The sequence below is a fragment of the Dendrobates tinctorius genome, unplaced genomic scaffold (assembly GCF_039654945.1).
Source record: "Dendrobates tinctorius isolate UK_male_01 unplaced genomic scaffold, ASM3965494v1 ptg000043l, whole genome shotgun sequence".
Classification (NCBI taxonomy): domain Eukaryota; kingdom Metazoa; phylum Chordata; class Amphibia; order Anura; family Dendrobatidae; genus Dendrobates; species Dendrobates tinctorius.
In genome coordinates, this window is record NW_027361711.1 from 11,911,501 (window position 1) to 11,923,513 (window position 12,013).

At 43.7% G+C, this 12,013-nt stretch overlaps 1 protein-coding gene across 1 annotated transcript in view; it reads right to left on the minus strand.

The window, feature by feature from the left end:
* The window catches only part of AFAP1L1 (actin filament associated protein 1 like 1), a 101,949-nt gene extending 90,155 nt beyond the window's left edge, over positions 1 to 11,794 (minus strand). Inside the window, exon 1 of the mRNA XM_073575203.1 lies at positions 11,172 to 11,794. Within this exon, the coding sequence (XP_073431304.1) occupies positions 11,172 to 11,187 (16 nt within the window). The 5' untranslated portion in view covers positions 11,188 to 11,794. The remainder of the gene's footprint in view (positions 1 to 11,171) is intronic.
* Positions 11,795 to 12,013: the final 219 nt, after the last annotated feature.

Sequence of the window (12,013 nt, forward strand, 5' to 3'; positions counted from 1 at the left end):
TTCTGCCCTGGTTCTCCATCGCTGTTGAGAGCCTCTGCGAGGTCAGGACAGGAGGGTGCTTCCTGTCTTACTGATACCACGCTCGGCTCCTTCAGAGCGCCCGCTGGCGGCCTGTATTTCCGGCGCTCCGTCATCGGTCTCTCTGCTTCCTGTCCCCGCGCTGCTGCCGGCGTCGGAGCTGAGAGCCTCCGCTGCGGGAGGAAGCAGCTCTACCCAGGAAGCTCGTCCTCCCCTGGTCTCTGTGGCTGAGGGACCCCCACCCAGGAGGGTTTCAGCGCCGGGGCCGCTTCACCCGATCACTCCCTGGACCCCTCCGGTAAGCAGACTCCTCTTGTGCGTCCCTCCGTGCAGGGACAGGAAGAAACACTGAGGGAATGGGGGTGGAGACTGTTTTTAACCTCTTCCTGTCCCTGCAAGGAGGCGAGGGATGTCCTGGAAAGAAACACGTGTTTTCTGGGAAGGAGTCCTGATTTTATGCAGAAAATATCTGCATACGTGTGCACGTAGCCTTAAAGTAGAAAATCAAAATTATGTAGAATTTCTAGAATCAATTTTAGAAAATATGAAATAAAAAAGGCCATGGATTAGGCTCATAAAATTCCCAATTACTTTGTTGCCTGGGGAAGTTTCATATTGCCACATCTTGCATTAACACTGAATGCACACCAATGTAAGGCCGGGATCACACATGCAAGGAATACAGTAGAGACTTGCATGTTAATACCCCACACTCCGGAGCAGAGCGTGCGGCTCCATGTATTGCTATGCGGCCAAACGCTACGATCCAAGTGCCAGCGGCAGTGCCGAGTATTAACATGCGAGACTCGGCCGTAGTCCTCGTATGTGTGATCCTGGCCTAATACAGAGTCTGGCAAAGTGTGCTAGAATGGTACCAACCTTTCTTGCCCTGACAGCAAGCCACATTCAGCTCTGAGAGATGGTAGTGATCCCCATCCAGCGCCCCGTCACCCCACAGTAATGACACTCAGAGCCCCCCCATTATTGGTTTAATGGCAGACAAAATACACCAAAGCCTTGTGCCATTGTTCCTTATAAGCAGTATACTTGCATTCAAAATGTTCCTACTTTACCCCCATTCAGTATTCTCTCATCAAGCACAATCCCACCACACTATTGAATCCAGCGTCAAGCAACCCTCTAAGTGGTAATTTTATCCCATCTCCAATTTACCATATTCAGCTCTTTTTCCCCCCCATTTTTCTCCTCTATGCGGAGTTACTCCCAAAAGTAACATTCTGAAGATCTGCTCTTCGGTCAACTTAGTGCATTAGTACCAGGTCTAGCAAACAGCATCAACCCACATAACATGTTCCCGCGAGCCACATGTTGGGGAACACTAGAACAAGGCATGGCCAGTCTTCTCTGGTAGTGGCTCATCTCGTGCGAAAAAAGGATCAGCAAAGTTGAAATCCAATCCTATCCAAGCCTCAATACCCTGACAATTGCCATTGGTGGAGAGTCAGGAGGCCCTTATACACTTTAGAACGTATCCAGCAGCAATCAGATATTTTTTTGTGTTATCCAGAAAACTTTTGAATCTAGTCTTAAATACTTATTCTCTGCAGGTTTGTTTTTTTTTTTTAAACATTGAAGTCTATGGAAAACAGATCCGTTAATTAGCCATCGGTTTTCATTTGCAATGGATGTTTTTTTTATTACGATTAAAAAAAAAAAAAAAGACTGAAATATTGTGTCTGTACAACCTTTTTGCCATTTTTTGCCACGTACTGCTGCTGGATCCATGCTAACTGATCACTATCGAACATGTTAACATAGCCTTAGGGTCCCGTTACACCTATCAATGTCCCAGCGATCCCTCCAACGTGGATGGGATCGCTGGGACATAGTTATCTGATCGCTGGTGAGCTGTCACATAGACAGCCCCTCCAGCGATCAGGACCAGCGTGCATGCCGGTTTCCAAGGTAAACAGCGGTCGCTGATCCATGTCACACACAGCGATGTCACTGGCGAGATTGCTGTGGCGTCACAAAATCAGATCTCGCTGGCAATATCGCTGTGTGTGACAGGGCCTTTAGATAGTTGGTTGCTCCCATTATCTGACTTATCTAATGTGTATTGGACATTTTTTCACTAATTTGGAAAGACATAGTCATCAAGTGGATTTTTTTACTGCAAATAGTTTTTATGTAGCACCATTGATTCTATGGTGCTGTACATGAGGAGGGGTTACATACAAATTACAGATATCACTTACAGTAAACAAACTAACAATGACAGACTGACTTACACAGAGGGGAGAGAGGTCCCTGCCCTTTCAGGCTTACATGCTACAGGATTGTGGGGAAGGAGACAGTAGGTTGGTGGGTTGCAGCAGGTCCGGTGTTGGTTGAGGTGATATCACCGGTAGTGGTGAGAGGAGGAGGTGGTGGTAGCGGGGTCATTGCAGGCTGTAGGCCTTCTTGAAGAGGTGGGTTTTCAGGTTCCGTCTGAAGGATCCAAATGTGTTTGATAATAGGACTTGTTGGGGCAAAGAATTCCAGAGAATAGAGGCAGTTCGGAAGAAGTCTTGGAGGCGGTTGGGTGAGGAGCGAATAAGTGTGGAGGAGAGAAGGAGGATCGGAGATTACGTGAGGTATGTGTGATAAAACACTCCGGATCGGCTTTGCTGGGGTCAAAGGTCACATGCGTCCAACATGAAACTCAGGCGCAGAGCTGGGATTCGGGTGTAACTGACCCTGGGTCAGGTTTATTAACGGTGAAAGCAATGCAAAAAGGAAATAAAAAAAACATAAAACAAATCCTTGCTTGTCCGGCACTAACTAAACAATGGACAACCTAACTACCGACTGGCGGGCTTCTCCCGTCCAGCCAAACCACAGTTGCAGTGGGCACTGCTTCCACTCACGTGTGTCTCACACAGACAGGCTCTCTGTGTTCCCAGGCTGAGACACTCACACAACCACCTGGCATCCTTTTATATCCACCTCCCATTATTCATTAGCAAGCAGGTGCGATACTGACCAGACTAGGCCACATAGGAAAGGAATCTGGGCGAGATATACCTGCCCTCATCCACTATTCCCACATGATTCTCACATAAGGTATCGGGAGATTAGTTCAGAGACATATGGGGGAGACAGGTTATAGATGGCCTTGTAGGTCAGTATTAGTAATTTGAACTGGATACGCTGAGGGAATGGGAGCCAGTGAAGAGATTTGCAGAGGGGAGAAGCGGAGGGGTAGCAAGGAGAGAGATGAATTAGTCGGGCAGCAGAGTTAATGATGGACTGGAGAGGTGCAAGGGTGTTAGAGAGACCACAGAAAAGGATGTTGCAGTAGTCGAGGCAGGAGATGATGAGGGCATGCACAAGCATTTTAGTAGATTGAGGGTTGAGGAAAAGACAGATTCTGGAAATATTTTTGAGCTGGAGGCGACAGGAGGTAGAAAGAGCTTGGAGGTGCAGTTTGAAGGACAGGGCAGAGTCAAAGGTTACTCCGAGGCAGCGGACTTCCGGTACTGGGGAAAGTGTGATGTCATTAATTGTTAGATAGGTCAGGTAAGGAAGATCTGTGAGATGGAGGAAAGATGATGAGTTCAGATTTGTACACATTGAGCTTGAGGAAGCGAGAGAAGGAGGATTTGGCCGATAGACACTCTGGGATTCTGGATAGTAGAGAGGTGACGTCTGGGCCAGAGAGGTAGATCTGAGTGTCATCAGCATAAAGGTGGTACTGGGACTTTAAGAGTTGCCCCAGACCAAGTGTATAGATTGAGAAGAGTAGGGGTCCTAAAACAGAGCCTTGGGGGGACTCCAACAGAGAGAGGGTGGGATGAGGAAGTGGTGTGGGAGACGCCGAGTGTGCGGTTGGAAAGGTATGAGGAGATCCAGGATAAGGCAATGCCTTTGATGCCGAAGGAGGAGAGGATCTGTAGTAGGAGGCAGTGATCAACTGTGTTGAATGCAGAGGACAGGTCTAGAAGGAGTATAGAGTATCGTCCATTTGATTTGGCTGTAAGTACGTCGTTAGTAATTTTGGTCAGGGCTGTCTCAGTGGAATGATGGGGGCAGAAGCCAGATTGTAGATTGTCAAAGAGCAAGTTAGATAGGTGGGAGGAAAGTTCAGCGTGGACGTGCTGTTCCAGGAGTTTGGAAGCGAATGGGAGCATTGATATTGGGCGATAGCTGGACATAGCGGTTGGGTCGAGGGTTGGCTTTTTAAGGATAGGAGCGATTGTGGCATGTTTGAAAGCAGAAGGGAAGGTATCGGACGTTACTGATAGGTTGAAGAGGTGGGTTAAGGATGGGATAAGTGTGGTGGTGAGGTTGGCGAGGAAGTGGGATGGGATTGGGTCAAGTGCACAGATTGTGAGGTGCGATTTGGAGAAGAGACGATTAAGCTCCCCTTCAGTGATGTTGGAGAGTGAGGTTATGGGGTTTGGGCATTGGTCTGGTATACAAAGGGTTTGTGGTGGTTGAGTGATGAAGACTTGCCTTGTTTGTTCAATCTTATTTTTGAAGTGTGTGGCAAAGTCCTTGGCAGAGATGAGGGAGGTTGGAGGAGGCAGTGGTGGGCGGAGGAGGGAGTTTAAGAGTTTTGAGTAACTGTTTGGGGTTGTAAGATAGGGAAGATACGAGGGTTGTGAAGTAGGCCTGTTTAGCAGAGGTGAGGGCAGATTTGAAATAGAGTGTTGCCTGTTTGAATGTGGTGAAGTCATCTTGCGAATTTGTTTTCTTCCAGCGACGCTCTGCCATCCTGGACACTTGCCGGAGCTTTTTAGTGGTGTTATTGTGCCAGGGTTGTCTGTTGAAACGTCGCATTCTGCCATGAACGAGAGGGGCAACCGCGTCTATAGATGATGCGACAGTGGCATTGTAGAAAGCAGTGTCACCGTCTGTCATGGAGTGAGGATATGGATGCCAGTAGTAGAATATTCAGAGGGTGCGTGGGTGTCTAGGTGTGCAAGGTTTCTGCAGGGGTGCACGTGTTGCTGGACATGGGTGCAGGTGACTTAAAAGTATGAAGGCAATGTCCAAGCATACCCCATCCTACTTGTTCTTTGGAGAAACATTCCCTAGGAAGACATTGTTAATGTTTTTTTTTTTTTTTTTTAAATCATCAGTATGTACTTACTATATACAGTGCTAAAATTTGAAAAAGTCTTGAGATTCTTAGTTGCTACCAAACTCTCACATTTTCAGCGGTCTCAGTGTGGTTAGTTACTGCTAGAACCCAACAAGCTGTAACAAAGCTCCATATTTGTTATGTTCAGAGCTCTGTTAACTGTGTGGATTCCAACAATGATCCTTTGTATCACTAAACTGAGATCAGCATCCCATCAACAGCATCAGATAAATCCTAAAAGGCATTTAAAGAAACACTGTCTATTCTCGTCTGTGAAGTCTTAACATTTCTTATTAATACTGATCAATGTTATACCATTCATCTTCTCATCCCCTAATAACCAGACAGCTCTGTCCTGAAGCCTCCATATATTGCTTGTGACTTTGGTTTAACATGATTGAGTTCGTATAGTCCCATCACAGCAGGAATAGAGAATTAAGATCACATCTGTTTATTCTAAGGAAATACCAGTACAAGACACTAATGCCTAAATTGAAGCTATGTGCCGCTGTCTTTCTAGCTAGCCACCACATAGTTGTGGATAAAGGCCACCCACAGCTGGTGATAGTATTAATAACCTGTTCTTACATGTCACAACTGGACAACGGAGGAGACAAGTGTTTGTATTAGAGCTCAGAAACACATGGAATTGTCAGTTTTATATGTGAACATGAGCAGCCATGGTATAATAATAGTGGCATCTAAGCTAAAGCATTTATTTTTTTTCTTTAATAAAATGGGTCTATTTAATTGCAGGAATGGTATAAAGTTTAACTGCACTGTCAAATTAATCATAATAAGCTGCCGTGTGTGTGTGTACATAGGGAAGGAATAACACTATTTCTGGCCATTAAATGCACTTTTAGCAGTTCCCCCTGCACGTATACACACAGCAGGTATAATTTCATCCTTCACTGCAGACAGATTTGTAGACATTTGAGCAGTTTTTGAAACTGAATGATAGATGCAAAAGACAAAAAGTGATTGAGAAGTTGGGGAAAGAAGCATTTTTCTCTAAGAGAAAGAAATAAAATGCTTTAATAACGGCCTTCGGCTCCATCTTGAGCTATGCCGAATTGATGGATGAACGCTCTGTAGGAAGATCAATCTTGTACAAGTCCACATAAGTCCACCACGGCCTTATACGCCATTAACTTGATAGTGTCAAGCCATCGGGTGTGCTGGTCTTCCTCTTCACCATGTCCCTTCTATTCTTCCAACCATGATGTCCTTCCCATGATGTGTCCAAAGTAGGAGAGTTGTAGCTTGGTGATCCTTGCTTCAAGTGACATCTCTGGCTTGATGCTCCAAAATATGTTCTTATTACCCATCCATGGTATTGATAACATCCTTTACCAGCACCAAGTTTTGAAGGTGTCAATTCTTCTGTCTGGTTTCTTTATTGTCCAGGTTTCATATCCTTCTGTTACCAGAAAAAAAGACCAAACTATGTATAAGCCGTGTCTTTGTCGTTCAGTGAAAGATTCCTTGATTTGAAGACCTTGTCCAGAGACTTCATTGTTGATTTGCCCACGGCGATTCTCCTATTGACTTCCTTCCATTGCTGCATCTTGAGTGATCATTGATCCAAGTAGGTAGAAGCCCTTTACAACTTTCAGCTCATTCCCGTATAATACAAATAAAAGTTTATCTTCACTTGTACTGTTAATTTATGAAAAAATATAACTGTAGTTGCTATTTAATCTATGAAACCTGGATTAAAAGCCTAATTTTATATAAGTAATTTGAGGACAGACTACAATGAGATTTAATTTCATTTATTCATTTTACGAAATAACCTACTTCAATCTGGTGATGTAAAGGGATTGATCTATTAAGAACACCCCTATCCAAATACCATGAGGACATCATATTTGGCTGGAGACCCCAATTCTAGAGACCAGAGCAGAAAGCTGCTGCAATGGCATGTCCATTCATTTGGTGCCACCCAGGTGTCTTCTGCAGGAGGGATATCTACCCAACTACAGTTTCCTCTGATAACATTGAGGCGTTTCAACAGATCAGCCGATGCGGATCAGCTGACTGCCAGTGGTTCTTCATGGTGAGAACTCATTTTAAGAAGTTGAATACTTTGGATAAATCCAGTCTTTGAGCAGGTTCTAGTATTGTTGGTCTCAACTATATAAAGTGGAAGGATAAGATAGAGATTTACAGTGTCCCCTCAAAATGAGAGTCACTGCTTGCAGTGGTGCTCGCTTGATAGAATGGTTTGAATAGGGAGTCGCATTTATATGGCATATAGAAAGGGTTCTCCAAATCTATAACCCTTATAAGCCATTAGGCATCTGCAATACATTTACCAGGGAGAGATGACTGCAGAAAATTTCAAAAGATGTTCAGGTCCATAACAAACTCGACTGATTTCCAACCACATGTAAAAACTCTAATTTTAGGTTCATAGAACAGCTTCCCTAAAAATGTGGTCATAATCTTGGCAAAATTATAACACTACATGTGACCTCTCTGTAATCATGTCATTTCCATTACTGTAAGTGGCAGCCCAGCTTTTAGTTTTGCCTTAGTATAGTAAGGCTATTGCAATGTTACTAAATCTGCAATGTCTAATGGGAATCCTGTCAGTTCAGACTACTAACATCAATGTAGGCATGTGTCATCAATTAGGCCAGCAATTACCCCTGCTGTTATGGGTTCAAAGGACGTGACAGGCCGATTATTTCCCTGGCTGTGACACCACCAGCTTACCTCCACAGCACTCTTCTTAATCCTCTTAGTAGTTAAGTAATTTGGTTTATTTCACATCAGTGCACTGAATGAGATGTATATACAGGATGATCAGGTACAGAATAGGAGATTTTTATTTTGGAAGCATCACCACTTATAGTTTTAGAATTTCTTGCTTTTTTCCGTTTTTGTGCAGAAAGGGGTCAGGAGAACAAGTTATAGACTATTGGTCGTGGAGTCACTTAAGGTAAATAACAGATAAGTCATTTTTTGCTCTAGCACAAAACAAATAAATTCACTTGTAGCTAAAACTAATAAATCATGTTATACTAAGTACTACTAGAGGACCTAAAGGTGCTTTCACATTGCGTTCAGGCACCTGTTTGGCGGCCCCGTCGGGGCTTACATCTGAACCCCCTGCAAAAATGGGATTTGGATGCATGTGCTTACATGGCCATAGACTACAAGGCCACGGTCACATGTTGAGTATTTAGTCAGTTTTTTACCTCAGTATGTGCAAGCCAAAATCAAGAGTGAAACAATCAGAGGAAAAGTATAATAGAAACACATCACCACTTCTGGATTTATCACCCAATCCTGGGTTTGGCCTTCAAATACTAAGGTAAAACACTGACCAAATACTCAACGTGTGCCTGTGGCCTAATGATGTTAGCAGAGGCTGACAATCAGACGTAGTAGACTAGGTCAAGCTATCGGTCTTCAGCAGGCACACATCAACCACAACAATGTCAGCACCAATATAGTCTATGGCCCCGTCGCCACATACGTCCGAAACTCGTTTTGCCGGTGGTTCAGACATAACCCCTGATGGAACCACTGGATGGGTGCCTGAACGCAATGTGAAAGCACTAAGATGGCGCAAGACACGAAGGATGTGTTTGGTGGATGTATAATCCCTGTGTCATGGACCATCCCCTCAGTCCCTGCACTGTATTGTTCTATATTTCACTTTGTCCTGATCTTTATAATGAAAAGTATCTCATAAAAAGTATTAAATACTAATTTGAAGAAATATTCCCACCAGATAAGTTATATATTAGGAGCCATGCCACCACTAAATGTTTGTCAGAGTCCAGCCTATGGCACCCCTACAGACGCTGACTTCAGCACTCACTAAGCGATGCTATACATATAGCCATTGTCTGAACAGTGGCGCCCAAGCCAAATACTTTGCAGGTGAACTGCAGCCAACTCTAGCAAGCTGTAGTTAAGAGAAAACCATCATGAACCCAAGAGTACACTAGTAATGGTCCATTGGATAATTTAATCATATACCATTAGAACATGCCCTCACTAGATCATGGCGTCCAATCTCTGGGACCCCAATAGATCCTCCTTAGAACAGATAGACTTCAGCACTCTAAGCGCCACTGGACATTCCCAGAACAGTGGCACCCAGACCAAACACTGTGCAGGGAAAAAAAAACACCTAGCTGGAGCAAGCTGCAGTTCTCTGCAACGTTGGCTTGGGCCTGATGAAGGACTATGCACAGATAACTGGCCAGGTGAGCCACCGTTAGAAAAAAAAAAAAAAAAAAAAACCAGTCATGAACCCAGAAAAATCAAACCATAGAATGATACCCAGATGAACCCAAGAGTACACTGGGATTTCCATCACATAATTTAATGATATGTTGTGAGGACATACCCTCACTGAATGATCGAGGGGGTTCAATCTCTGACACCCCAACCGATCCTGGGACTAAAGAGACTTCAGCGCTTTGTTAGTGCTGCTGTCCTGGTAAAGTCATTCCTTTTACAGTGACAGCCAGGCCACACACCATGTAGAGGCAGTCCACCTTGCTGTAGCAAGCTGTAGTTCTCTGCATAATTGGCAGGGGCCTGATGCAATTCTTTGTGCTACCAAAAGGCCTTGGAGCGCCACTGTGCAGAGAAAAACAGTCAAGGGACCATAGTACCTATTCATATCTATGGCCCCTTCATTGTAGGAATCCGTGATAGTCCAGAGGTTACACCTCTAATCATACAGTGATGCCATATTCTAGCAATAGGACATCATCTTAGAAGATGTACTATAACACACGACATACAGAGTGCAGTAGCCATTTATCTGGCACGTTGCTTTACATGTACCTTTCATAGTATTATGCACATTACAGTGGTAGAAGTCATCCTGGGACATAGGTAGTTGAATCTTTAGAAATGTCAAAATTCAAGCCCCGTTTATATTTTTTCGTCACCAAATATTGGCAGGGTTGGAAGATGCTTTTTCAGTGATTATCATGGCATCTATTTCCAGTAAGGTGCAATAGATTGAATACTATTTATGAACAGAAAGTATAATGTAAACTTATTCCAGGTCACATAATATTGTATATACAGCAGGAATTCTAGATATACTGGCAGATTGGCTTGTGCCAATTCTATATTAAAATCACGATCGTAGGAAACACAATGTCACGCATCGTCTGCTCCCCTACAGATGTTAACATGGTGCTACTTGTCCTAAGCATAGCCCTTTTATTGTGTATGTGTGGGGGCACCTGAACACAGCGAAATATGAGAATGAAGGATTGCGGGGTGGTTTACAATGAATTAGCTGCCAAAGGGGATAATTAAAAGAAGTTGTAGCTTATGACTCACAGCAAACATCACAGAGAATGGTTTCAGGTTTAAATTGCTAAATCCGCTCAGTGCATGGCACCACCATATGTCAATTCAACCAAAATTGTTACCAACCCTAATTTTTGCAGGTACTGTCTGGAATAAAGGGAATTCCTGTATGCAAAAAAAAAAGTGCTTTTTTTATGTGTGGTTTACTGGGTGAGTCAATATATACTATAAACCGCAGAATAATAATTTTTAGATGGTCAGAGTTTATGGGACTACATAGGTGATAATGGTCATCTTATATACTTGGTGTGGGAAAAAAAAAAAAAAAAAATATCTTTGTATTGTGTTAGCCAGTAGATAGAAAAATATAAAAATTTCAGAGAGTCTTCAGTGGTTGATGCCTTTTAGGTTAACGGATACCATCTTTTTCAAATACCCTTTAAAAGGCATCAATCGCTGGGTAGTAGGTGCAGGGAGACTTCCAAGTACACACCTTCATGAAACCAGGTTCCTGACCTAGTAAATTTATAGGTCCATACACTACAAAACATTTTATATTCGGGGTAGTAAAATTGATTTAATTGATTACATGCATTCAAGATTTACAACCAATCAAGCACATTTCTAAATGCTAGAAATCAATGGCAAGAGTTTAAAATCTAAAAAAAAAAAAAAAAAAACACCTGGAGAGAACAGGAGAATTGATTTTCCAGGATGAAGATCTACCCTTCTCCCTATTGAAAACCATACATGAAAAAGCACTGACCTTTAATCCGCTCCATGTCCTTGCTCAGTGCTGCATTCCCAGGTGGGAGGTGGGTCACTGGCCAGGACCAGTATAGGGTCACTTAATGTTCCCCTCTGCTTTTGCCCACAGTGGTAGATCTCTGAAAACTTGCACTTTTTCTGATGTAAGCTGATGCCTCTTATGTGTTCAGCCTTTGAGCAATGGCAAAGATCTCCTGGATCAGCTCCTTATCTGATCATTGTGACTGGCCAGAGATCCTCCTCCAGGTCCTGCATCTGATCATGGTTTCCTTAGGAGTCTGATCTGAGCCGTGCTATCTGCCAGAGGTCCTCCTGGACGTGGGCTGATGGGCTGAGGTGACTGAATCCTCTCTGGTCTCTGCTTCCACCCCTCCTCTTCTCTCTTGACAAGCAGTCTTAAAAGTTTGAAGGAACATGTAACGTTTTTCCTGTGTCCTGTCCTGTGTCTCCTCCTCTGCCCCTTAATCAGAGGGTCTTAGTGCTTCCCCACCCCCTCTACTCTATAACCCACACATTGCTGACAAGCTTTTCCAGGGAGGGTCTGCAGTTGAGGAGTGCCCTGCCTCACCCTTCTCTAGGAAAGGGAAAATGTTCCACTCCAAGAGCTTCTCCCATAGGGAGCCTGGGGATTGCTTTCCAAAAATATACCCCCTTGTAAGAAACAGGTGTGCTGCTTCCAATGAAAACTGCTCTACATGGACTTCTCCTAACCCAGGACACAGGATTGATGGCTTGTGCAGCCACACTATGACACATTGTTGCAGTCAGATTTCTCCTTTCAATATTATTCCTTATGTTTGAATATTATTATTGTACATTGTAGCAAAAGTTTCCCAATTA